Source organism: Pogona vitticeps, chromosome 1, assembly GCF_051106095.1.
Source record: "Pogona vitticeps strain Pit_001003342236 chromosome 1, PviZW2.1, whole genome shotgun sequence".
NCBI lineage: Eukaryota > Metazoa > Chordata > Lepidosauria > Squamata > Agamidae > Pogona > Pogona vitticeps.
Window position 1 is genome coordinate 349,790,412 of NC_135783.1, and position 27,907 is coordinate 349,818,318.

Sequence of the window (27,907 nt, forward strand, 5' to 3'; positions counted from 1 at the left end):
TAATAATAATAATAATAATAATAATAATAATAATAATAATAATAATAATAATAATAATAATAGCAGCAGCAGCAGCAGCAGCAATAGTAGTAATATACTGTCAACTCAGTTCTGACTTATAGCAATCCGTTCTAGGGTTGTCTTAATATAGAGAACTCAGATGTGGTTGACCCTTCCCTTCTTCTGGGGGTGCTTCTCCATCTGTGCAGCTTGCCCAAGGCTACACGGACTGGCTCTTCTCCCATGAGACACTGTAGGGATTTGATCTCCAAACCTCTGGCTCCACAGCCAGAAACCTAACTCACTGAGCTATCTAGCCCTCCAAAAGATAATAAATTATGACAGTATTTAAAAAAATAGATACGAAATTAAAAACTAGTGAATAGAAACAGTGTAAAGCCATTATAAACCTGCATTAAAATAATAAAAACACAGCAGTCTTATTTTTCACAAGCCCCTCTTAGATAACCAGTGATTGAGAAAATCCCTGCTCAAAGAGAAAACCCAAGGACAGCAAAGAGTCTTCTGTGGGAGGAAATTTAATAGCTTGAGAGCAGGGAGAGAGGAGACCCTCTTTCAGGTCCCCAGCAAATCCACCTTTGAGGTTGGTGGGTTTAAGAGAAAGGCCTTCCCTGAAGATTTAAAAACCCGGACGGCCTCATAAAGGGAATTGCGGTCTATTGGGTAGCTTACAATGGGACCTTCATACGCCCCCATGCTTAAATAGTGGAGGTAAAGGATGTGTTTGAAATGGAAATGCATTTTTTTTGTCCTGGGTTCAGGCAGGGGCTAAAATAAGATGAGCAGGACTGGAAGGTGACTTGGTGGGACAGCCGTGCTTCAGAGAAATCAGGTCCCCACCCCCAAGCGACTCTCAGCCTTGGAAACAGACATGGGGAAGTAAGGCGCCCATCACTATGCATGGGATTTTAAAGGGTTCTCTCTCCCCCCCCCCCCGTTTCAACTTCCAGAATTCAACAGGAACTCCTCCACCAATTATTCTAGTAGTTGTAACCAAAAAAAATCTGTATTCTCAGAGACGTTTCAGGATCCTCCTCTGTTCTATTGCTGAAGCTGTCTTTCCAAGCTCCGTGGGAACAGCACAGTATTAGGGGGCAGACGTTAATCTCCCTGTTCGTTAGACTTGGTAGAGAATGTCTCTCTCTCTCTCAAAAAAAAAAACTACCACTCCCCTGATGCTTTGCAGTTACCATGAGGCTTAGAAAGCTCCACACATGACCACGGGCTTCTGCAGAAAGAGTCTTGGCAAGGAAGTAAGACTAAGCGTGGAACCATTTGTATGGAAGCCACCTGCTTTGCCACTGAGCCACAGACAGACGCTGTGCCGGTTGGTGGCCCTATCTTTGAAAACACCTGTTACAAGGGGTTGTCCCTGTGCAGGTGAACAAAGTGCCGCCCCTCAGTTGATGTTGGATTGAAGCTCCCATGTGCCCTGGTCTGCCTAGGCAACTGCAAGGCTGCGAGTTCCGATCCAACAACGTCAGGCTATACCTCAGCCAGCTCTCATTTTCCCTGACACCAAGTTGCCTTTTTAGGGTTTCCTGTTTCAGTGACCTTCTGAGTTACACTGTTGATTAGAGAAGGGCGCAAATCACTCTGTACAGCTTCGTACAAACCATAGGTGCTGCGCCGGTCCATCTCCTTCCCATTCCCAGCTGGCTGGGACGCTTACTGGACTTTGTACGCCACGGGGGGGGGTGTCCTTCTTCTCTGGTGATGCCCCGTCTCCTCCAGCAGCCGACCACTGAGTGGGGAGAATCCCCATCCCACCATTGGAGTGGCCAGCTGCCTGAGGAGGCAGGGGAGAGCCGGTCGAGCTCCTGCCCCAATGGGAGCACCGCCAGAGAAGAAGGACCCCAGTGGCATGCGAAGTCTGGCTAGTGGCCTGGCCATCCGGGGGGGCGGGAATGGAAGATGGGCCAAGCATGGCCCCTGTGGTACTGCACTGACAGCTTTGTAGAAGCGATTTATGCCTGTCTCTCATGCTGATCCAAGTCCTACAAAGCATGGTTCTTCCCTGGTTTTAATCTGCGTGGGTGTATGCATCTGTGTATCGGTCATTTTTGATTATTTCCTTTTTTTTGTCCTCACAAAGACAGTCAAAGTGTAAGGTCATTCTTAGTTACGGGATAGCCCTAGAGCCAGAAACAGGGTTGGTGGGAGGAGAGGGAGGAATCGCCCAAGATTTTTCTGCTTCTGAAACATTTCCATACAACCTCTCTGTTGTTGGTTTTTTTGTTGTTGTTGTTGGTTTTTTTAACATCACACTTGTCTTTTGCTAGTGTGGCCTCATCTTAACTGGGCACCCAACCATTTTGCAGTAAACCTGCACTCAAAATGCGATAGGCTCGCTCTCTGAAGTGAAAGCAGAAACCGTTTGATTATTGGCTGATCTGAAACCATTCTTTCTAAAAACGATTAGGACCTTCGGGAGAAAAACTGGAAAGCAATGGAAGCATTGGCCTCAACTGAAAAATTGCTGCAGGACAAAGTGAACAAGACCGCCAAGGTTGTAACTCGAAACGGCTAGAAAAAAAGAATGCGTTCAGCCTAGACGTGATTCTGCAGCCGCCTTCTAGAATCAAATGGAAGCATTTCGCTTTTACTGCCATTTTTCTTAATACATTCTGTTCTGAAATGCTCTTTTTCTCATGTTGCACTTTTCACCTTTGCTTGTGCCTGTCATCTTAATCCTCTTTTATTTATCCGCCCCCTCCCTTTCGTTTGATTTGTGAGCTTGCTGATTAATTTGGGTTTTGTTTAGAGCTGTAGGGTTGGGTTCCTCTGCCAGGATGACCTCTTGTTGACCATTCCCTTGCTTTGTGCCTCCCCCCCTCAAAAAGAATTACACACACAGACACACTCACTCACTCACTCACTCACTCACTCACTCACTCACACACACACACACACACACACACACACACACACACACACACACACACTCTGTCACATCAGTGGCTCTCCATACATTTTTAAAAAGATATTTACAGTATTTTATTAAAGCAAAACTACTACAAAATACAAAATACAAGGAAAAGGGGAAAAGAGAGGGGGAAAAGCCCAAAATAAGCCCTCCCCCCTTCAGAGGACAAAGATTCCAACCTCCTTTGGATCCCAGATTCCCCAGGTTTCCGGTGACCCTTGAGAAAGATAATAAACAAAATATTTTAAAGGAAAGAAAGTATGGCTTCCAGGTGGACACCGCTATCAAAAAGAAGTTTGAAATTAAACACGGCCTAGAGTGGTCATTTTGAACAGATAGGCGGGGTATAAATAAACACTCAGGCATTAGCCAAATGTACTGACCACCCTGAATACCCATTTATTGTTTGAGAATCGAGAGGTGCACAAATAAGTGGGCTTTCAAAGGATTTAACTTGGGCTGAATTATACCAAAAGTGACAAAAAATGACACTTGTTGGCTGGAATGTTGACCGGTCTTTGGGTCCGTGTCCCAAATCCGACTCTTTGGTAACAAGTCCAGATTCGCTAGCCTCAAGTCTGAGCCCCTATTTAGAATAAACTTTTTTTCCCCCCAGAAAAAAAGAGAGGGGGTGGGCTCTGAATCACCAGTCAAGTCTGAGTCACAGGGAGGAAAAAAAACCCAAGTCGAGTCTGAATTGAGTCACCCGTGTGACTTCAGTCCGACTTGCCAGCGAGTCTGCGACTCAAGTCCCCGGCCCTGCTCTTGGGGTGACCGCAATCAGAATGACTTCTAAATGCCAGTTTTTATACTCTCAGGACGTCAGACCGTCTGAATTTAAAGCCCATTGATTTCTTTTTGACCACAGATCTGTCCCACTGTATCTCAGGGGCCTATAATATTTCCTTAGCTTAGAATTTTAAGAAAAAGAGTCACCGCAGGCGGCAAGCGTGATGCCTATTTAAATGCTACAAGGAGGCCTTTTCTGCTTCTTGCCCTCCAGCTGTGTTGGATTACAACTCTTGCTGCCGCCACCACCCCCAGCTACCCTGGCCCCTCTGTCTTGCTGGCCGGAGATGGTGGGAGTTGTAATCCAAGCATCTGGCGGGAACTAGGTGGGGAAGGCTGCTGTACGGGGAAGAGCCATGGGTCTACTTTATGTAAAGTTCTGGACCTGCTGGAGCTTCCAAGGGTAGTCAAGTCCAACCTTCATCACTGGAGAAAACCAGGGTAGGAACCATGCGGCCCCTATATAATCTGTGTCCCCCCTGCCCAAGCCGGGGCAGGGGGGAATATCTAAGATGGAGGGGCTTTCCTATTCCCCCTTTTTTGCTCAAGAAAGGCTTGCAAGGTCCCCAAAATGCCGGAAGGGGTTCCATATGTGGCCTGTGAGTCACCCCCACCCCAGTCTTTTTCAGAGTTGGAAGTAAATCTACGGTCCGGTAATATGTGAAATAATCCCATTTGGGGAAGGCCGTTGTCCCTGGTCGGTCTCCAGGGCCCGCAGATCTTTGCAGCTTGCCTTTACCTATTTTTAAAAATTAACTGAACAAATAATAATCGAAGAATATTGCTCAAGTTACACTGAGGATGGGTTTTCCTGAAACAAGGTAGAATATCTTGAACAGGAGGGTCTGATTAAACTGTTTCAAGGGGTGGCATTGCATAATCTCCCTCAGATGGATTTCAAGGAAGGGGTTTGGCCAGGCGTAGCTATGGTAGGAACAGTTTCTGGGGACTCGGGAGCCTGAGCACATACAGGGCAAGAGGTTAAGCCGGATGCCTTGATCTAGGAGATCCTTCACGGCCTGATCACGAACTTCAGGTGCATCACTAGCGACCCAAACCCAGACCGGTTTAATAGACTCAAGTTCTATGAGCATGGGTCCCCGAACAAGCTTCAGCATTGAGGAAATCTGGGAAGGGAGGGTGAGGTGTATTGATTTTGTACATGCTTTGCTCCCCCACTGGCACTGAAAACCTTGACATCATAGTTGGGGGGGGATCAAACTTTCGGGGTGCGGGTAGGTTACACCTCCCAGACCTATTCCAGGATTCCTGAAGTTTTAGTTAAGAAAAATAGGATTTCTCTGTTGTTACACTCTGTTTTCCTGGGGCAAGACATATGGGAATGGACACAACAATCACACTTAATCTTAGGGGGAGTGCTTGAGTGTTCGTTTGCTTGCTGGATTGTTTATGGCCCTGACAGGGAAATGGAACCACCCACGTTTTGGTGGACTGCAACTTCCAAAAATGTGAGCCAGCGGACGGCACTGTTGTGGCCTGTGGTCCTACAGTATTGTAAGTGTGTTCCTCCGTCTCAGGCTTGTGGTTTTTCCATTTAACTCAATATTTTAAGAAAAACTATGTTTTTGAAGTAGTGCATTTTAGAAAAGGCAGTGGCCCCATTGGGAGGCATTAATATACCAGAATGGCTTGCAAACATCAGTAGGTCCTTGTGGGTGAACAGCACATTTAACAAGCCGTCTGGTGGCTTGGCTGTTCCCATCATTGGGCTCTTCCCATGAGTGGAAGTACTTACACCAGCCAGAAAACCCTCAAAGAAGCCAGTGTTTCCCATTACAGATGTGAAGCCCTAGTTTGTTTTCCTCTCTCAACAAAACATAAACAGAACAAGAGATTAGAAACATCCCTTTCTTGTTCTAGAAGAGGTAGCCGCCACGTTAGTCTGTGCCTGCATATCAGGCCAAAACAAGAGAAAAAATTTAAAAAGTAGGAAAAAAAACATTGTGGCACTGTGAAGACTTAACAGCTGTATTTCAATGTGAGCGTTTTGTGGGCAAGTGAGGAAGTAGACTGCGCTCACGAAAGCTCACATTAAAAATATAGCCATTAAGTCTTTAAGGTGTCACAATTAGAGACGGGCATGAACTGGCGACTCGGGCCCTTTTCTTCCGTTTCGGTTCACCCTTCATGAATGAGCAACCGTCTGTAAATACTTTGGCAAAGCTGTGCCTCCCAAGGTTTGCTCTGCATGAAGGGCACCCCCTAGTTGGTCAGGAATCCTGCTCGACACGTCTTGGGAAAGAAAGATTGCGAGATCCGCCAAAGAGGACGACAAGCACGTCCAGGCTGCTTGCAGCTCTGCTTCACAACCAGGCAGACAAAGCAGGCATCCCGGGAAAGCGAGGGGGGAGGACCTCCGTGGGGGGGGCTTCTCAGCTGGGTGGGTGTCCCAGGATCAGCTCCAAACTTTGATGGCCTTGAGAGAGAGCCTAGGAATGGTTCGCTAAGCTGCTTTGCCCCAAGGGCCCCCCCCCCCCAGGCACTGCGCTTTGGGCAACGGCGTATGGCAATGTTGAGTGGTAGTGGTTTGAAAAGGCTTCCTCGCACCCAGACTCGGGAGACGGCTAAGATACGAGAAGCAGGAATGTCTGCTTCAAACCTGCATCCGCCGTGTTTGGTGACCGTGTTGGAGGAAGGAGCCTATTGCCTCTCCTGTCACCGCAGAGCAGTCCTTTTTAATAAGACCAGAATGGTCAAGCACTTAGAACTCACAGAGTGCACGGACGGGGTTGTAAAGCAGTGGTCCCCAACCTTGGGCCTCCAGATGTTCTTGGACTTCAACTCCCAGAAATCTGGTCAGCAGAGGTGGTGGTGAAAGTTTCTGGGAGTTGTAGTCCAAGAACATCTGGAGGCCCAAGGTTGGGGACCACTGTTGTAAAGGACATTTAGGCTGCCACACTTGTAAGTGGATTCTGGAAGTTCTTGTCCACGGAGTGTTTTTCCTAAGTTCTGGGCATGGCCCCATATCCTTTGCAAGCAAATACGTTTTAAATTCTCCAGCCACTTTGAAAGGGATACTTGGGTGGGTCTTTGCCATTCATCTTGTATGGAATTTCCCTCCCCTGTTTGTGGAGAAAGGGAACGGGGGATAAAATGGGATTGTGGCTTTGATTTGAGGTCTCCTCGGTTTCAAAAGCAAAGGATGTTTTCTTGCAAAGGCTTAATAACTATTTAAATATGGTATTTTGCATTTTGTTCCAAAGTTGCTAGAGTCCTTCAGGAGCTACAGCTTTTCTGATCCATTGCAAATGTGCTGTATTTTCAGGGAAGACTCACTAAAGGAAAGTCAAATTGCACTTAAAAATCAAAGTCTTTAAAAAAACCCCAGCAGTAGCAAATAGAAGGGGGTGATTTCCAGTTAGTGCTACCCTGTTTCCCTAAAAATAAGCCCTAACCTGAAAATAAGACCTAGTATGACTTTTCAGGATGCTCGTAATATAAGCCCTATCCCAAAAATAAGCCCCAGTTAAGTGAAACCCTGCCCTCCACCCTTGGGTAGCAACCAGAAGATGACATGAGTATATTTGAATAAATGTAGATTGTTGTCCATGAAAAAAATAAATCATCTCCTGAAATAAGCCCTAATGCATTTTTGAGCAAAAATTAATATAAGACTCTGTCTTATTTTCAGGGAGACATGGTAGGAAGCAAAAATAAAAGCACACTTTGGCTGTATCAGAAAGTATTTGTTGCTCCTTGAAGATTGTACTGAGACATGCTAAGGCAATGGACAACAACAGTAATATTTATGAGTCGCTCCATTTTGTTTTTGCTTTTTAAAAGGGAAATGTAATCGTATTTCACTGGGATGTCCGAAGTCTGGGCTGCCATGGGATTGATTCATACTATTATAGGCTGCCTTTCTCCCAGTGGCAGGATTCAAGGCAGCTTATACTTCCTTACGGAAGGATTCCATGTACTTTTTAGAAACCATATACTGTATCCCAGTATCCTCCAGGTAGGAGTAGCATGTGTGAAGGTCACCAGGTTGGGGAAGGTCATATTTATTTCTCCCAGTGGTTCCCAACCTTGGGTGACCCTGGTGTTCTTGGACTGCATCTCCCAGAAACCATGACCAGCCCAGCTAGTGGTGAAGGCTTCTGGGAGCTGCAGTCTAAGAACACCTGGGTTATCCAAGGATGGAGACCACTGATCTATCCCATCATGAAAGTCCAGTGAAGGCAAAAAAGGAACAGACTCAAGGGAAGCTGCTTTTATAAATTCTTTAAAAAGGTAATGACATTAATCTCAAGGCCGGAAGCTATTCCAAGGCTACCATGGAATAGGTTGTGCCCCTTAGAATCAGTGGTATTTAAACCAGGGTGTATTATGTTTAGACCAAGGAAAGAGACTGATCTGGATTTCTTATGGGGCGTCTGCATTTACTTGGTCCTGTTTCCCTTTTGCTTTTCTCAATCCAGGAGAAAGAGCAGTATGTGGAGGCTGCTGAAGCCGAGATGAGAGGGGTTTTGCAGAAGCTGTTCCCTGCAGTGTCTCTTCCTTCCACCTTGGTAAGGTGCTCTCCGGTGCTGGCCGGCTCCATCTTAACTGAGGTTGTTTGCTTTGCAGGAGTGAAACCGTCAGGCTTGCTGGCTGAACGCTGTTCGGGAGTGGATCCTACAAATAGATCTGTTTGGTCCGGTTGGCTTTTTTGACCTCGTTAATATGGTTTGGTATTCTGTACATTAAACTGGAGGCAATTATAACAACATCTTCCCTCATTGTTTCCAGCATCGTACAGTTGGTTCGTAAAGCCCAGGGCCTGGAAAAATTAGTTGTTTAGATTAAACCAGACAAACTCTGGCATAGCCCACAACAAGTTACTTTGGCAAGTGAGAGATGCTGAGTGTTGAATCTGGGGCCAGATGTTAACAACAACGTAAACATTTAAAGTGTGGGCAAATCCTCTAGGGTTCATCTGGCTCCGAATCCACCTTTTTGCTTCTTGCCATTTGGTTCTGACATTTGATGAAACAGGCCCTTCCCTTCCTTCCTTAAAGACCACAGGAAAAGGCATAGATGGGTTTCTTGACAGTGCCATAACTCTGGGATTTCCTAGTGAAAGACACTGCTACTTGTAACCAAACCTCAGGCTCTCTTCCGGAGGACAAGACATGTTGCAAAATGCCTCTAGCGGCAGATCTTAAGCGCCTATGTTTGTGTTTGTATTACAATGCATGCCAATGAACTAGGTGGTTATTTCAGAATATTTCCTGCCAAAAACAACCACATGCTGGGACTCAAGTTTTTCCACTTGAGTCCCAGCATCTGGAAAGGGCATCCTCTCCCTTTGTTTTATGTCTCAGTGGACTGGCTGCCCATTCAGGAGGTCCGACGTCCCGCGCTAAGTGGCAGCTGCAGGCCGTGGCTCGGTTGTGCTTAGCTAACTGTGGTTCTTTATCTCTCTCAACGTCCAGAGATCTCTTTAAGTTTTAATCCCCGTTTCTTGCACAGAGTCACAGTGAATGGATGCGTGGCTTTGAACAGGTACTAAGGAAGCATGCAAGAGAGACGTCTCAATCAGATGAAGTTAAGGTTAGTGCAAATTGTGTATGTAATTTGTTTGGGGGCTGAAGGACAACGTTCTTTGATCCCTGATTCATGCCACAAATCGTATGAGATGGAGAAACTTCAAATAAAAATACAGTAACCCTATGTTGTCAAGTCAATTGTGATGTACCATGACCCTTTTTAAAGGGGTTTCTAGAAGTGGTTTCCTGTTCCTTTCTTCGGGGGGGGGGGTCCCCTGAGACTGTGCAGCTTGCTCAGGGCCATACAGGCTGGCTTTACTCCCAGGAGACACAAGTGGGGAATCGAACTCCCAACCTCTAGCTATAGCCAAATAACGACTTTGTGATGTTTATGGGCACGAACCAGTTCCTAAAGGGTCTGCTGCTCCCCTCCCAAATAGATTATTAATAGGGTGGGTAGGGGAATGCAGGCAGTGGGTTGAGATTTAGATGTGAGAGAACTGCAAACCGAAAAGTTGAAGCAGAACTTCAGTGAAATGCATTCTGCAAGGTGGGTGGAATGTTATTTATATATCAATCATTTATTGTTGGTCCTAACAGGCCATGGAGCAGAAGTTGAAAGAGGCAGATGAGTTGCACGTCATGTTGCAGCAGGAGTGTGAGAAATACAAAGTGGTTCTCGCAGAGACGGTAAGGGGGGAAACCTTGCAAACGATGGGGGTTTGTCCAGGGGAACTGTCACCAGCCTCAGTTTCATAGGAGCCTCAAAGTAACTGGAATTCTGTGTTGTTAGGAGGGAATCCTGCAGCGACTACAAAGGAGCGTAGAAGAAGAGGAGAGCAAATGGAAGATAAAAATTCAAGACTCACAGAAGGAACTCCAAGAGGTATTTGGGAGGACAGAGCTTTTGCTTGGTGTGTCCCATCCTCCCATCCTCCCCTCCCCTCCTGCAAAAGGTCTTTGTGGGTATTACATTTCCAGCACCAAAGTACAAATCACTTGGAACATGATAGACATAAGCTGGCAGTAGAAATCCTATTTCTCCTGCTTCTATGGCCGGTTCTTCTGTTTAGAAAATCTGGACCCGACCTAGGCAGCCTGGCAGTTCTTAGGTGAAGAACAAAACTAAAATGATGCCGCTTAAAACTTCAGTGGAGTGACCTAAAAAGGAAGAGGCAGGCAGAAGTGAAAGTTACAACACCAGACCAAGAATTAAAAACTAAAGAGAGGTTTCCTCTTTCCAGAGAAATGGGTGTGACAAACCCAGACCTACTGGGATATGCCACAGTTTCACTAAGCTGCCACCAACCATTCCCTATAAGAAGTCACACAGACCAGGGATGGATTTTTAACAAATAAAAGAACAAGGTTTATTAAATAACACACAGGGAAAAATAAAAGGATCAAGTGAATAAGATACAGTAACGTGGCTTAGTCTCAATCATACATACACACAGTTTGGTTCACACAGAACACTTAACTTGAAGCACAGACCCTGAACCTATCAGTTCTGGCTAACCATACAGACACCTGAACCTATCAGGTTGGTACTGACTGACACACAGTAGTACCCTGTCTGACACACAGACTCCCACTCAAGCTTCTTCTCTCAGCTCTTCTCCAGCTTCTTCTAACCTTCTCCACACACGCTCCACATATATATACAGTACAGCCCCTCCTCCTGATGTCCCGCCTTCCACTCCCCATAGGATGGAACTTTCCCTCCAAACCCATGACAGACAGGTAACATCAGTGCTGTATGTAACACCTCCCCTCTTTATAAGTTGTTTTGTAGGGGGAAAGCTAAGGTGCTTTTCACCAAAAAACAACCTGGACCCAAAACATACAAAAACAGTCATATAATAACATACAATACCATACTTACTTATACTTACACTCTATTAGGCATTTAAACATTTACCATTAACAATACATCAAGTTACCTTTATTCATACAAACCAACATGTTTAATAAACAAATACATTTAACCTTTGGTCACCAAATATATACATAGTCCATGTTTCTTTCGCCGTCTTCATTCTTCGGGTCTTCTTGACAAGGCGTCAGCAACACAGTTCACTGACCCTCTGACCACTTTCACTTCAAAGTCATAGTCTTGCAGGTTTAAAGCCCACCTCATAAGTTTACTATTGTGGGTTTTCATTGTCTTTAACCATTGCAGTGGTGAATGGTCAGTGCACAGAATAAAATGTCTTCCCCAGATGTAAGGCTTGGCCTTCTGGATCGCGTAGACTATGGCCAGGCACTCCTTCTCCACGGTTGCCAAATGTCTCTCACCTTTCTGGAGTTTCCTACTCAGGTAGGACACTGGATGCTGGTCACCATTCTCATCCTCCTGGCAAAGAACTGCTCCTACCCCGCTGTTAGACGCATCGGTGTAGATGATGAACTCCCGGTCGAAGTCTGGAGCACGCAGCACTGGATACTGGACGAGCGCCTCCTTCAACCTCTGGAACGCCGCCTCACAGTCGCTGGTCCACGGGATGCGGTCATCAGTCTTCTTCCTCGTCAGATCGGTCAGCGGAGCCGCAATCTCGCTAAACCTCGGGATGAACTTTCTGTAGTAGCCCACCAACCCAAGAAATGATTTGACTTTTTTCTTGGTGTTGGGTCTGGGCCAATCACGAACTGCTTCTATCTTAGCCTCTAGGGGTTTTATCACTCCTCCCCCTACTATGTGACCCAAGTATTTTATTTCTGGGCTACCCAGCTGACACTTGCTCTCTTTGCAGGGCCTAGGCCAAAGCACTCCCTCCCCTGGGTTAAAGTGCCTCTCCCTGCCTTCCTGGTCATCCCAAGCTTTCTTTCTAACCTTTTGAGCTTGCAGGGTCTCTGCTGCTAGCTCTAGGTTTCTCTTTAGGTCATTTATTAAGGTGTCTATATATGTCACAACGTCTTGTGGGTCATCCTGGGTGATCTGCTCCCAATTTTGTTTGATCAAATCAAGGGGTCCTTTCACCCTTCTCCCAAATAAAAGTTCAAACAGACTGAACCCGGTGCTGGCTTGTGGCACTGATCGATAAGCAAACAAAAGGGATTGCAGCTTCTGGTCCCAATTGTTTGAATTCTCTGCCAAGTAAGCCCTAATCATGCGCATTAGAGTCCCATTGAACTTCTCAGTTAACCCATTACTTTCAGGGTGATAGGCAGTGGTTTCCTTGTGCTTAATTCCACAGATTTGCCATAACCGTTTCATGAGCTTTGATGTGAACGATGCGCCCAAATCTGTGATTATTTCTGAGGCAAATCCCATCCTGGACATATACCCCACCAAGGCATCTGCCACTGTGTTAGTTTCAATGTTAGTCAAGGGAATGGCTTCAGGGTACCTCGTGGCATGGTCCACAATGGTGAGAATGAACCTGTTCCCCCTCTTTGTGGCCTTGGGCAAAGGTCCCACAATATCCACCCCTATGCATTTGAACGGAGTGTCAATCACAGGCAAAGGGCACAACTTTGCTTTGGTCCTGTCACGATTATTCCCCTGCCGCTGACACACATCACATTTTTTACAGAACTCCCTGATCTGCTTCCCTATGTCAGGCCAGTAAAAATTCTGTGTGATTCTCTGCTGTGTTTTGTTCACCCCTAAGTGCGCAGCAAACATGTCAGAGTGCCCCCTTTGTAAGATCATGGGGCGATACTTTTCAGGTACCACTAGCTGACTTCGGATCCCATCTCCCCCTTTTGAGATATTCCTCAGGGTCTCTCTATACAAAATCCCCTTTTTCTCTAGAAATCTCACTGGGGTTTCAGGTGTTAGCTGGGCGTCAGTCACCTGTTCAAAACACTTTTGGAGAGTGGCGTCTGCCTTTTGCTCTTGGCCAAATTTGCTGTTTGTGGTTAAGGTTTCCACCACAGCTTCTGAACTCCCCTCTGCTTCCGTCTCTGGCTCCTCATTACCCCCCTGAACTGTCCCCGTGGTGGCTTGTGAACGTGTAATCACTAGCACCCGTTTCACATGTTCAGCCAGGTCATTTCCCACGAGCACGGCTGCTGGCAGAGTCGATGAAATCGCTAGCCGCCAAACTCCCCTCCAGCCTTGAAAGTTCACAGGTACCTCCGCTACTGGCAGTGAGATCACCTGCCCCTCAATCCCTGCCACCTTCATGCTCTCATTTGGGATTATATATTCCCTAGGAATAATATCTGGATGGCACAGGGTCACCTGGGAACAAGTGTCCCTCAGCCCCCGATACTGATGGTCAAGTATTCCTACGTCCACCCCTGCTGTTTCAAACAACTGAGAATCTGTTCTCACGAGCAAGCAGCGCTTGACCTCCACAAGAGGACCATTTTCCTCAGCCTGATCAGCAGATGTAACTGTTCCAGATTGAGTAGCCATGGCAACAGGCTCCCTCAGTGACAAGGAGCTTTGCTCTTTCTGGACACAGAACACAGCTTTTGGCTTGGTTCCACTCGAATCCTGAGGCACAATTCCTTTTAGCTGCTTTAATTTCTCACACTCTGAGATTAGATGGCCCTTTCCCTGACAGAAATAACATTTTCTGCTATATTTTGAGTCTTTCTCATCTTGTTTTGGTTTTCCCTCCAAAATCTGAGGTCTTGGTTTCATGTCTGAGGGCTTCCCTTCACCATGGGCCCCTCCCACTTGCTGGTTTCTTCCTGGTCCCTGAGAGTACTTGCTGTAGGTTTCCTTGGGTCTACCTATCGATTTCCCCTCATCACCTAAGGGCTTTCTGATTTGATAAATAAAATCTGCGATCTCGGCGGCTTCTGCCACAGATTTCGGTTTCCTTTCCCTCACCTGGAATTTCAGTTCCCCATGCAGGACTGAATAGAACTGTTCCAGCGCTATCAAGTCTTTGAGCTGCTGAAAGGTCTCTGTCCCCTCCTGAGATAGCCATTTCTCTAGCAGCCTCACCAATTGGGCCCCCACTTGGGTAAAAGTCTGCTCTGGTTTCTTGGTGATTGACCTGAATCTTTGCCTCAGCTGTTCCGCATTTATCCCATGTCTGGCAAACACCAGTTTTTTAAACTCTGCAAAATCTTTCATCAGTTCCTGTGGCATCTCTGCATAGACTTCTGCAAGGCTGCCACTGATTAAAGATCGCATGATGGTCATCTTCTCAGTTTCCCTTACTGAGAAGTCCACAAACGCTCTTTCCACTAGGGAAAAGAACACTTCAGGACAATCTCCCTTGTGGTACACAGGGAATTTCTTCAGGTCAGCTTTAGACAATTGGCCTCCCTCAGAATCCCTATTGTTATTATTGTTCTGATTCATCAGTTCCAATTTTCTTAACTCAAACGCCATTTTCTCTCTCTGCAATTCCAATTCAAATTGTCTCTGTTTCTCCCTTTCCCTTTCCTCCATTTTTTCTCTCTCTAATCTTTCTTCTTTTTCCATTCTCTCTATTTCAAATTGCCTTTGTTTCTCTCTTTCCCTTTCCTCCATTTCAAATTGCCTCATCCTCAGTTCATGCTGTTGGGCTATGAGCATTTTCCTGAGTTCTGGGTTCTGTTCTCCCGTGCTGTCACCCTGCACTGAGCCAAATTCATCCTCAGAACCTTGGTCTACCTGGGGGTCTTTCACTTCACCCATTTCTGCCATTTGGCTTCGAGTCAAGGGCATAATCCCCCCCCCCAGAACAGGCTGCTTTCAAAAGTCAAGCCTCAAAATAAAGCGACCACTTTTTTTTTTCTTTTGCCTCAGAACCAGCTTTCTATAGATTGCTGCTGTTCTTCAGCACTAACTTGCAACAGTTGCGAGCCAGAGTCTACCCCCCTCTGCTAGGCCTCTCAGCAGGCAGGCTAGATCACTGCTACTACACAGTTTTGCCTCAGCTTTTTTTCCCGCCAAAACAGGCTACCTCAGAGCTCCCTAATCTAGTCCCCAATCTGAGGTTACACGTTCTTCTACTAGCGCACCTCCCCGTGAGGTACACCTAGAAGATTACCTACGCGCCTCAGATTGTCCCTGACTAGACCCCCCTTGCTCTGGGCACACTTGCCAAGGCTTTGCTGGACCACTGGACAACTGGACCAGTCGTATCCCACACGCTGGACACCAATCAATGTGACAAACCCAGACCTACTGGGATATGCCACAGTTTCACTAAGCTGCCACCAACCATTCCCTATAAGAAGTCACACAGACCAGGGATGGATTTTTAACAAATAAAAGAACAAGGTTTATTTACATAACACACAGGGAAAATAAAATGATCAAGTGAATAAGATACAGTAACGTGGCTTAGTCTCAATCATACATACACACAGTTTGGTTCACACAGAACACTTAACTTAAAGCACAGACCCTGAACCTATCAGTTCTGGCTAACCATACAGACACCTGAACCTATCAGGTTGGTACTGACTGACACACAGTAGTACCCTGTCTGACACACAGACTCCCACTCAAGCTTCTTCTCTCAGCTCTTCTCTAGCTTCTCCCAACTTCTCCACACAAACTCCACATATATATACAGTACAGCCCCTCCTCCTGATGTCCCGCCTTCCACTCCCCATAGGATGGAACTTTCCCTCCAAACCCATGACAGACAGGTAACATCAGTGCTGTATGTAACAATGGGCACACCCGGTTACTCTGGGCTTTGTTGTTAATGGCGTGGGAGAGGCAACCTTTTTCTTAGTGTTAGGTCACACAAAGATCTTTAATCAAAGATGAAGTGAAGGCTCACATTAAAATATATGCTGAAGCCTCTGCGTTGCAAGGTCAGAAGACCTGCGGTCGTAAGATCGAATCCACGCCCTGGAGTGAGCCCCCGTCGCTTGTCCCAGCTCCTGCCAACCTAGCGGTTCGAAAGCATGCAAAATGCAAAAATGCGAGTAGATAAATAGTACTGCCGCCTAGAGTCGGACACGACTGGATTTGCAAAAACATGATCGGTTGGACAGACGGACTGTCTCATTAGTGCACAGCGTTATTCTGGGCGGTGTACATATAAAATGATGATGTAAATATAATAAAGCAGAATAGAAAACCCAAAGAATAACTGGAAAACAGGCATTAACCCATGGTGCTGCAGCATTTCCGAGCAGCTGTACAGGGGAAACAATTGAAGAGAGGCTACCTTCAAAAACCTCTTGAAAGATATGTGTTTCCAGCAGCCTCTTAAAACTAGGGAAGGGAGCAGGTGTAGATCCACCGGGAGATGCTTCCAAAGAGATGATACCACCACCAAAAAGACCCAACTTCTTCTGGTTGATATCTCCACCTAAAAGTGAGGCTGTTACTCATAATGAGGATGCAGAAAATGCCACCTTCCAGATGCTGCTGGACTATAGCTGCAGGTGTTTGTTGCCTTGGGCCAAGCTGGCCATGGCTGATCGGAGTTGCAGTACAAGAACATCTGGAATGATTCCCTTGGCCCACGCCTGGTTTAGAGGCAGAGCACTGGCTTTCCTGATTCCATGTTGTCATCTTAGCTTAAAAGGATCTCAGCATGCCAGATTGGGAAGCATCCATGCATGGCCCTTTGGAATTTTGCTCCTGATCTAGGAGGCAGCTATAGCAACTATGATCCTTACATATGGAGCTCAGTGCATTCTGCATGCACTCTTTGAGTCTGTTGTGGGCGAGGGTCATTCTTGCAAAACATGTACTACAGTAAAACGTGGACCAGCAAGCAGCCTGTTCTGCATTAGCTGGCGATTGCATACAAAAATAGCAATATGTCCTCAAAGGGGTTTAATCACGCTGATGTTGTTTTTCATGTTTTACTTCCATGGCTTTCCTCGCTTTCACTGATGTAAATTAATCTGTGTGAGATGATTTTGGATTATGCATCTAGGAAATGCTCCCTGACAACAGGGAGGATAACCCCTCAAAGAGATGGGCTGCATCATCACTTCAGGGTTAACTAGGAAAGGCCATCTGCTGCTCAATTAACTTCACAGAAGATGATAAATGTTCTCGGCTTAGCAATAACCTTTTCACGGATAGGAGGCATTTTTGCTATTTAGAAATAAAATATGTTTACTTTGACAGGGCAAAGTGGTAGGGCTTTGAGACATCTTCTGTTCCGTTGCTGAACCTTTTGTGACCTTCCAAGGCCACAGACACCCATAAGGTCGAAAACCATGGACGTCTCTAGATAAGGGGGGGGGGGGGAGCCAAATGACCCAGTTCAACCAGAAACTTCAGTTTGGGGGGAACTGGGTTAGTAATCTAGACAAAAGGTTGCTGGTTGAAAGAGGAAAGGACACAGGAGAAACTGTAAAATGTCCCATAGTTTAAAGTGTGTGAAGATTGATTGATTGATTGATTGATTGATTGATTGATTGCATTTATACCCCGCCCATCTAGTCAACTGACTACTCTGAATAGAGTAGTTTGTTCCACTCTCATAACCCAAGGACTCTGTAGTCAGTTCAGAACGGACAGAAGAACTTCATCACACGCTACTGTTCTGTGAAGCCACCTAAAGGGATTTACAGTAAAAACAGGAGCAACAGAAACCAGTAGATGATGGAGAAAGCTAGGGAGTTAAAGCTGCAGCTAGGAGATGTCTCTGGAGAAGCCTTGAGAATATTTTCAACAAGTACTTAATGCAACCTCCGAATGACAAGAATGTCACTATTTATCTAATTGCAGATGCGTTCATCCACCACTGTTTTGGAGCAGGAAGTAGAAAGACTAAGAGAAGACATCAAAGAAGTTGATTCTGTATGTTTTGTTGATTTAACCTCATCAGTTATTTTCATTGCCAATCCACTGGGGTGGGGGGTGTTAAAATGGTCTGAGTTCAATAAACCACAGGCTGTCACATCAGCTATGATCTGTACATCTCTGCCTTCCGCCTCCGTCTTTTGCTTAGGCAATTGGCTTTGATGATTTCCTGGTTTCTTAAACCACAGTTCCCCTGATGTTTGAATGTGTAATTTCAGCCTCCCCGTAAGCAATGATAGCTAAGCAGGATCTGTCTGAAGTAGACGCAGTCCAGAAACTGTCTAGTAAATGCCAAACATTTTCTTCAGCATTTTAAAACATGATCACTGCAATGTGAACAGTCATGTTTAAGTAACAAGGGTTATTTATCTGTTTTTAGTTTTGTGCTTGATGAAATGCCAAGGAAGTAATTTAAAAACCACAAATTTATTCTGATCACATTGGAATATCCTTCTAATCCAGATCCCATCTAACCTAATAAAAACTAGCATTCGGGGTATTATTGAAGCTGTCAGATAAGGTTTTTTATTTATGTTTAGTAGAAGAAGGCTGGTTTTCAGCTTCAAGTTAACCAGCAAAACTGTCTGAAAACAAAGTGAACACCCAGTAATTTGCTGTTTTTCTTTTGTTTTGTAGCTTAAAAAGGAGCGGGAGCACCTGGAACAGGAACTAGAGAAGGCAGAAATAGAGAGATCCACATATGTTTCAGAAGTCCGAGAGGTAAACAACCTTCTGAGCTGCTACAGCTGTTTTTGCTCATACCACATCACAACATACCATACCACACCAACAGGAAACACACTCAGGCATGAATTTGGTTTGTCAAAGAAGGACTTGCTTTCTTATTAAAACAACCGGAGCATTACCCTGCTTGTCTTTCCAGGGTAGATGGAAATACACACTAACACTGAGCAGAAGGAGAGAGAAAGGGTTGACACTAGAGATGGGCACGAATCGCCAAACCAACAGTGGGTGCCAGTTCGTCCTTCAGAGGAATGGGTGTTTGGCACTTCCCAGCCCTGCCTCCTCCAGTAGGTGCCCACTCAGAGGCAGCGACCAGAGGAGGCGGGGCGGGGAGACTGGGGCACCACCTCTGCTATAGGAGGCAGGCCTGGGGAGCACTGAAGACCCGTTCATCTGAAGGACAAACCAGCACGAACCACCGGTTCAGAGGTTTGTGCTCATCTTTGGTTGATACCATTAATATTACCATTATTATCATTAATTGTTCACCAGGTTTTAAAGCACTGGCTATAAAGGGAGGATATTGTCCAAAATTTAATAACTATTCAGCAACAGTTTTAAAAATAGAGAAGCACATTTTTTCAGTAGGTGAATTGTGAAATAGCTGGCCTAACCTCCCCGGGGAGGGAGTCCCAAGGAGGGGGTCCTACCCCTGAGAAGTCCCTGTCTCATGTTCCCACCCACCCCTGGCCTCACTTGGTGGTGGACCTCCAACGAAGACCATAAGAAGATGCATCCTAAAGACTCTGAAAAACTTCATTTCAGCTCAAAGATCTCTTGACTGAGTTGCAGAAAAAGCTTGATGACTCATATTCTGAAGCAGTGAGGCAGAATGAAGAGTTAAATTTGGTAAGAGGCCTGCCCTCCACTGAGTATCCTCTTCCTAAGTGGAGAATTTCCAGATCCTTTCTGTCTGCTAACCGCTGCAGCTCTGCCTTTTTCTTACTGCCACCACTCTGATCGCTGCTGTCTGCCTTTTTATAACATCATGGCTAGTTCTTTGGTGTGTGTCTTGTCCCCCCCACCACCCCACCTTTCCCCTTTTTGCCTCGAGCCTTTTCAGAGTCTGTCAGTTTGGAAAACTGCTTTCATGGAATGCAGGAGAAGCAAGCTTAATTGTAGGTGCAGAATTGCTACTTCAATTCCTTCCTTCCTCCCGCCCTTCCCTCCCTTCCCTTCCCTTCCTTCTTTCCTGGAGAAAATACACAGCATTTTACCTCGATGGGCAGAATGTTGAAGGCTCTGGACTCTGCTTTGTTGGAGGATGTTAGACAGAGGTTGGTTGGCCATCCCATGGGGGTGTTTTAGTTGTGAATTCCTGCATTGGGAGGGGGTTGAGTTAGGTAATTCTTAGGACCCTTTCCATCAATATAGGTCTATTGTAATTCTGTGATGAAGATGCTAGAGGTTGTGTCTCGCTCACTGGAGTTATTAGAAGGGAGAATCAGGTTGGCACGACTCCATGAACGGATGCTGGAGAGACTATACTGTACATCAGTTGCTTTGACCTTTGTATTGTTTTGTAAGCCTTAAGCCAGACACCACTGATCTATGAAACAGAGGAAAACTTGTGAAAAGCTTTGTGCAGATTGACCAGTAATGTTGACGTAACAATGGATCCATTTAAAATAGGCGGCCGTATTGAGGCCCTTCTTACATTCTTGGACCCTCACACTTCCCTGGCCAAAAGATGATATTTTATTCTTTATTTTAATTTAATTTTAATTTTTTTTGTTGCCCAAATTGGAGAACGTCAATTACTTCTGCAGGGTGGATTTAATTTAAATCAGGATTTAAATCAAACAAAAAAGTTTTTTTAACAATTAATTTTTTAAAAAAATCATTAAAAAGTTTAAATCCTGCTTTAAATCGATTTTTTTAAAAAAACATTGATTTTTATCTGCCCCGACGGTTAGTAACAGTGCCATTCCTGGAGCAGCCATTCGCCTTTTAAAGCGCCTGGAGTGACTCCTTGCCTTTGCAACACTCCCCACCCCCGAAAATAAATAAAACCCAGATCTTTTCAAAACTGGACTTCTGATCTCTTTCATGTTCATCCTTTTCTTTTTCTGGCAGTCTGTGTGTTCCCTTAAGGATCCTGTTGGTCGCCCCCCGATTCATTAGAATGGCCCATGCCTCCGTTTAGAGTTCTCTTACTGATCCTGACCCCATCTCAAGCTGCTCTAGTTCTCATCCCTTTTCATCGACTCCACAGATGGAACCTCTTACCGTCTGATGCTCTTTGTAGTCAACTAATCTCCATGGTGTGTGTGTGTGTTTGTGTGTGTGTGTGTGTGTGTGTATGTTACTTTTAGTTGTCTCTTAGCCCTCCCAACCACTGCTCCTACCTGAGGAAGTTGAATTTGGCTCATCTTTTCTTATCTCTCACAGTTGAAAACCCAGTTGAACGAGACGTTATCCAAACTCACGTTAGATCAGAACGAGAGGCAGAAATTAGCAGTTGATTTGCCGAAGGTAAGGATTCAGAAACTCGGGCTGGATATTCTTGACCTGGAAAATGCTGAAAACGGTTGCCGTAAGTCAGACTTGACTTGACAGCACGTGGTTATGCAGAGGAAAGCCTGCATCCTCCTGACGAAGCCCCGGATTCATTGTAGGTGGAACAGTGGCTCTGACATGAAGAATGCTTCCTAAATTCTTTTTCAGTCTAGGTGATCTCCCAGCAGTTTTCAAACCTGATAAGATCTCTTGCCCCTCCAAGCAAGGCCAAAAGACAGAATGCTATTGTTTCTTCTCAGGGTCTCCCATTTGCGCCTATTGTCTCAGCAAAAAAATAATAATAATACAATGGTGCCTCGCATTACGGCATTAATTCGTTCCAGCGAAATTGCTGTATAACGAAAACGTCGTAATGCGGAAATAAAAAGCCCATTGAAACGCATTAAAACCCGTTCAGTGCGTTCCAATGGGCTGGAAACTCACCGTCCAGTGAAGATCCTCCATAGGGCGGCCATTTTCGGTGCCTGTGCAGTGAGGAATCTGTCCCAGAAAACAGCAGGGAACCATTTCATTTACCCGGTGGCCATTTTGAAACTGCTGATCAGCTGGAGGAAAATCGTTGTTTTGCGAAGAATCGGTTCCCGAAGCAGGGAACCAATCATCACAAAGCGAAAAAAAACCTATTCAGACCATCCTTTTGTGGTCGCAATTGCAATTGCAAAAAGATCATCATAATGCGGTTTCGTTGTAATGCAGGGCAATCGTAAAGCGAGACACCACTGTAATCAGTGTACTTTTCCCGTGAGAAGAAAAGCATGCACAGAGACAGAATTACAGGACAATGGTTTAAAAAGATGCAAGCAAACCTTGCAGTGCCTCTGACTTTTAAAGGTCGGCACAACAAAGCAACTGCCAATATATTTCTGTGCTTCATACTTTAAAGTGTTATTTCCATTATTTGGCTTGATCTGCACAAAGATCCTTCTTTTCTTTTCTTGAGGATTCTTCAAAAGGCATTGCCCTCTCAGGGTGCCAGAAGATTAATGGGGAGGTTCCTTGTCCTCCTGTGCGAGGAGATGGCAAACAAAGGTTTACTTTCTTGTATCTCAGAACACAATCAAAAACAATTCTGAAGAATGAGGAGTTTAGTTTCCCAGTTTGAAGGAACGTGTGTTATTCATATGTTTGCGGGAACTTTTATTGCATCCACCCTTCAGATTTTCAAGGTGTTCGCCTGAAATCATTTTAATGTGTTAGTGAAAGCTTCCCTCACAACCCAGGAACCATTGTGTATTCCTGGTTGCTCACCAGGATGCGCTGTGCTTTCATATTTCAAAATTTCATATTTTAAAATATTTCATATTTAAATTGTTTTTCTTTTTTTTCTTTTTAAGGCCCAGGAATCGCTGGTGACGTTAGAAAGGGAAGTAGGAAAAGCTGCAGGGGACATGCATGTGATAGAGAACAGCGACATCTCGGTGAGTCTTCTCCCGGCCATGTCAGTGAAGTGGCATGCAACGTGCAGAAGCTGAGCTACCAGGATGAGCCCAAACTGGAGGTTTGGCGATTTGTGCCGGTTCATCCTTTGGACGAACAGGTCTGTGGTGTTTCCCAGACCTGCCTCTTCCAACGGGGCATCCACTCAGAGGCAGTGCCTGAAGGAGGTGCAGCAAGGAAGCCAGTGTGCTGTCTTTGAGTGGGCGGCTGCTGGAGGAGGCAGGACTGTGAATCGCCAGTTGAATCGCCATTCATTCAAAGGACAAACCGGCATGAACTACCAAACCAGTGGTTCACGCCCATCTCTACGCAGGAGGCTTTACTGCTACTGAAAGTAAAGCAGAGTTCCTGGGCGTATCAAGGAACTAATAAGTGGGCTGTTTGGGCTTTGACTCTCTCTCTCTCTCTCTCTCTCTCTCTCTCTCTCTCTCTCTCTCTCTCTCTCTCTTTCTGTGCACTGGTTGTGCTCTCCCCCCCCCCCCATATATATGTCCAGCCTTTTGACCTTGGGACCATGTTCTGATGGCTGAGCCCCTTCACAGGTCTGCAGCTGCCTCACAACAGTCCTGGCCTTCTCTGTTTGATGGAGGGCGTAAATAGAGATAAAGGGGAAATGCCTCTGGAGGTGAAGAACTGGCTGTGCACTGCCCTGTTCTACCAGCAGATGGCAGGGCTGTAATATAGTGGTGAGACAACTGGACAAGACACAGTTTCCCTGCTATGTTTCTTCCCCATTGCAAGATGGAAACCAGTACCTGGCTATGGGTAGAGCATTGGAAGCCTCTTACTTTACTTTAGGAGTTGTAACACTGTTTTTGCACTCTGGGCTCTACCTTCTCCAAGTGGAGGTAGTGTCAGAGGGTCATCACACCAATGCATGATTTTCCTCATTTATCTACCATTTATCTATCTACGGAGCAGAACTAGCTTCCAAGCCTCCCCAGAATAGACTACCTCTTTCTGTCTCATCAGCTAACATAACGCACTCTGAGACATCAGTAAGAGAAAGAATAAAAAGATTTCATTTACTCACAGTTCTGAACAGATCAAAACAGCATATTGTATAAAAATGACTGCTTACAGTAGCAGGCCTCAAGAGACTCATAGCCTCCTTTCAGCAGACCCCTGCAGATGGCATCTCTGACGGCACAGCTTGCCAGCAAACTAAAAGAAGAGAGGGGGAAAAGACTCTTAAGCAGACAGGTGTGGCTCTCTTTGAAATCAGAGGCAGGGAAGGAAGAACTGGTTAGTGCTGGATAGACTAACAGTTACCCAGGAACCCAGAAAGGTTTCTCCCAGCCAGACCTAAATGCCACCTATGAGGTTGAAATAACTCCCAGCACTAAGGGAACCTAGTTTGGTTTCCTTTGTTTTGTTTTATTTGTATAAAAGACCTTCGTCATGTCAGAGAGGAGTTGATGAGAGACCCACTGGTCAAAACAGAGGCAGCTGTCTTACACTGCGTTGTGCCTTTTGCCGATTGATCCCAGTTCTTACCCACCCTGAGTGTGCAGGGGCTCTCTGCGGCGACAGGGGCCTCTTTTCGCCGGCCCTACCCGGACGTGATGCTGGCTGACCTTCAGCATGGAAAGCAGGGAATCTACCGCTGAGTTCAACACAGTCGGTGCCTTGCAGGGAGCCCTTGAGGAAACGTCAGAGGCAGAGCCTTTCCCGTTTTGGTTCTTTCTTGGGACCGAAGTCCGGTTGGTTCCAGGCTGTGGTTTGTGTAGGAGACGGGCTGAGGGGTGTGTGCGTGTGAGAGGGAGGGTGCCCTCGGCTCTAGGAAGTCCAGATCGGTTTTGGAAAGAATCCTGCCTTATACGGTGGAGAGCACCATGGCCACTAGACTGTGTTGACTGTCCCGGGGGCCAGAATGGGCCAGAAGGCAGCTCCCAACTCCCAGCACTTTCTCTCTCTCTCCTCTCCAGTTCCCCGCTGTTCCGTTCATGCTATGAAGCTAGGCATGCATGGCTTCTCTTATCTAACTGCCCTTTCATTTCCTCCTTCCAGGGAGGCCCCGATAAAAATCTCAACGTAGCTGTGAATCTCAGTCAGGACATCGCCCATCTCAAGAAGCTGGTGGCATCTGTCAGCCAAATGCTCACAAAGGGGAAAGAACACTACCAGCTACTAGGTAGGAGAACTGGAGAGAAGCTTTTCTCCCACGTGGCGGGGCACATCGGGGGCAGGAACACGTTCAGACCAGCCCATTCTCGTCTGTATTATTGTTGTTGTTATTTCAGTCGCTAGGTGATACAGCATTTTTTAAATTTAGCATGAGAGAACATTTCCCCAACCTGTGGTCAGAAGTGGTAGAATGGATCATATCACCCCATAGGAGCCTTGTCGGCTTTTAAGATCTTCTGGGGAGGCCTTTCTCTCGGTGCCACCCCCCCCCCCTCCCAAGCGAAAATTGGTGAGGACACAAGACAGAGGTCTTCTCAGTGGCTGCTCCCAAGGTTTGGAATTCACTGCCCTAAAAAGCCAGAGATTGACCTCCTCCTCCCTCTTGTCCGTCTGTTGTCAGGCAAATACCTTCCTCTTCAAGCTTTTAAACATAATTTGTCTCAGGAACGTTGGTTCTTACAAATTTATATATGTTTTTAAATTGTTTTTAAACTTGATTTTTAAAGCCTTAATAGATGCTTAATGTTCTTTTTTCCATATGATAGTTATATAGCATTTTAAAATCTGTTGTGAGTCGCCTGTGGCTCTTTACAAGGAAAAAAGATGGCATATTATTAATATAAATAAATCTCCACCACCACTTCTAAATTCTTCCACTCTGTAGACTGAAACAGGGCAGTTTTCATATTCCAGGTCGGAACTGCATCTTTTTTGGATCCAGGGAAACGGGTTGCTTTTCCCTCTGGATTGCTCATCTTGAGCCACTTCCCTGAGACACTGGCTAGGCTGACTGCAGGAGTCTTGGAATTTTTGCCCTCAAAAAACCGTCTCTCAGAGCTCTGACTTCAGCCATTGCTGGAATTTTCACAGGAATTTCCAAACTAGACAGCTCTAGTTTCTCTCCATGTTGTGATAGAACATCTATAGGTCTTCTCCGGCCTCTTTGTGGTGGGTTGTCTTTATAGAGCCAATGCTTGGAACACTTGTTCCATTTTATGTTTTAAATGTCCATTTCGAAACCAGAACTTTAGTCCTTCAGAGTCTGGGGCCTGAATGTTGTTCTTTGTGTGCATTGATGCCAACACGTTAATGACATGCAGGTTCAGTTCTTCAGAAAAGAGATTTTTGAAGCCCATAGAATGACACTGACTCATACGATTAAGCATATTTTAAATGTGTGTTTAACTCTTTTCCTGCTAGTTGTACTTACCTTTAAGATAGTAATTTGTTAAGAATATTGAAATTTGAAATTCTTCCCACTTAGAAATCTGGATTTCTATAAAAAGCTTTAAAGATGATGATCTCCCTCCACCTTTTTCCCCTCTTGGGGTCAATTAGGTTTAACTTTACTGTACTGTAAATTTTTAGTACTCATTTTTTTCTGCTAATAGGAATAACAATATTTTATAAAACACCCAGCCCCACTCTAAACTCGCCTTTGCTTTCTGTTTCTCTTGCAGATTGAAATCATGGGGAGATGGTTAATCTGGGGTAGCAGAAGGCACTGTATTTTATATTTTGCCAAATTAAAGCCTTATTTATGTGTTCACCCTTTCTACGTCGTCAAACACTGAACAGAGTTTTGTCTTTTCTACTCCTTGTTAGACTACTGATTTAAACAAGATGACGAAGAAGAAGACTCTGCAGCCACCTCCAGAGTTTAGTTTTATAATGAATAAATAAATAAAAAAAACAGTTTGGATAATTAGAGCTTCACATTCCAGGAGCTACAGTAAACATGTAACCTTTTATCTTTACTATGCTCAGTCAAACCTGTTCAGGTACCCACACGCACCTGATGGTGGTAACAGCAGCAGCGAACAATAACCTTTTAATCCCGGTGGTCTTACGTGCTGTTTTACTTAGAGACACCTTGGGGCATAGTCATCTCTATGATTTCCACCTTCCAAGTCAACACTCCTTCACCTCCTCTTCTCTCTTTTCTTTCTTTGGTTCTTTTCTCTTCCTTCCTTCCTTTTCTTTTGGTTGCTAATGTAATCAGTTTTTGTAATGGTGTCGGCGAATAAAGGGATGCTTATTACTCAAAACGCCCCGTCGTTTGCTTGATTATAAAGAAGAAACCTAAGCTTCTGATAGGGTTGGGTTGAATTGAAATCAGACGCGTCCAAAGGCCTGTTTCCCTCAGTGGCGGACCTAACCTCTTTGGGAAGCCCAGAAGCACAACATAAAGGGGAGAGACCTTTCCCAGTATGCCCAGTTTCAACAAATAAAAATGAGTGAAGGAAGGAGATGCCATCAGCAACCCTAAGATGGGACGAAGGTTGGCGTAAGCCGGAGCGCCACCTGCTCTGTTTACTCTTCCTCCTGCAGATGTATGAATCTTTTTTTCCTCTTAAATATATATGTAAAGCAAGTTGTTTCTCTGATGGCAACCTCCGCTTAAAGCAATATATATGTTAGAATGGCAGAGCGGGAAGGATCCCACAGATTGAGTCCAACTCATCAAGGAGGCATGGTGCTTTTTGGATCACCTGGGGCATGGTCTGTTCCAAGTTGTTCCCAACAGTCACGTGACACATGGGAGATCACAAACCAGCTTGACCCTGATCCCTGCTTGGTCGGGACCTTTTTGGTCCAGTGGGAGGGGTACTTTTTAAGGGGCGTGTGGGGAGAGAGTGGCGCCATTCCCACTTGGATGTGGAAGGGTTGCTGGGGGGGGGGGAGTGGATCCCTCCTGCCAAAATGACCCTTCCCAGTGTTATCTGTGTTATCCCTCTGGTGTTGTGTGATGTTGTGGTTAGATTCGGCATGGCCTAGTGGTTGGAGTGTTCGGCTGCAACTCCAGAGATGTGGCTTCAGATTCCCACTGAGCCACGAAACCTGCTGGATAGGCCTCGGGTCTCTCACCGTCTTGGAGCCAGGCCTACCTCACGGGGTTGCTGTCAGGCAAAAGAGGGAAGAAAGGAGCCATTTTTATCTCACTTGGGGACACGCGCGGGATAAAAATGCAGCAAATAAATAAATAAAATAAAATTTCATCCTCAAAATGATTCCTGACCAAAATTACAATTTTTCTCCTCATTGCCCTCTGTATGATCTACAGACCATTAGAATTTGTTGCTGTCTACAGCAGTGCTCCAGAAGATCATGAATTTTTACAAGGCAGGCTGATGTGCTAAGATGAAAGGTCCTGCCAAAGAAACTCTAGAAAGT

At 45.5% G+C, this 27,907-nt stretch overlaps 1 protein-coding gene across 18 annotated transcripts in view; it reads left to right on the forward strand.

Moving 5' to 3' along the window:
- KTN1 (kinectin 1) overlaps nt 1–26,781 on the forward strand; it is a 130,773-nt gene extending 103,992 nt beyond the window's left edge. For 4 of the 18 annotated variants that reach the window (XM_072986836.2, XM_072986838.2, XM_078383932.1 and 1 more), the window contains 12 exons: nt 2,444–2,530; nt 8,179–8,268; nt 9,212–9,292; nt 9,829–9,918; nt 10,022–10,114; nt 17,831–17,902; nt 18,542–18,625; nt 19,415–19,498; nt 21,041–21,124; nt 22,504–22,587; nt 24,617–24,740; nt 26,339–26,781. In XM_072986836.2, coding sequence (XP_072842937.2) covers nt 2,444–2,530; nt 8,179–8,268; nt 9,212–9,292; nt 9,829–9,918; nt 10,022–10,114; nt 17,831–17,902; nt 18,542–18,625; nt 19,415–19,498; nt 21,041–21,124; nt 22,504–22,587; nt 24,617–24,740; nt 26,339–26,346 — 981 coding nt within the window. In that variant the 3' untranslated portion in view covers nt 26,347–26,781. Of the gene's footprint in view, nt 1–2,443; nt 2,531–8,178; nt 8,269–9,211; nt 9,293–9,828; nt 9,919–10,021; nt 10,115–17,830; nt 17,903–18,541; nt 18,626–19,414; nt 19,499–21,040; nt 21,125–22,503; nt 22,588–24,616; nt 24,741–26,193 lie in introns of all 18 variants that reach the window. The other 14 variants (XM_072986837.2, XM_078383942.1, XM_078383958.1 and 11 more) reach the window with 7 other exon arrangements.
- Nucleotides 26,782–27,907: the final 1,126 nt, after the last annotated feature.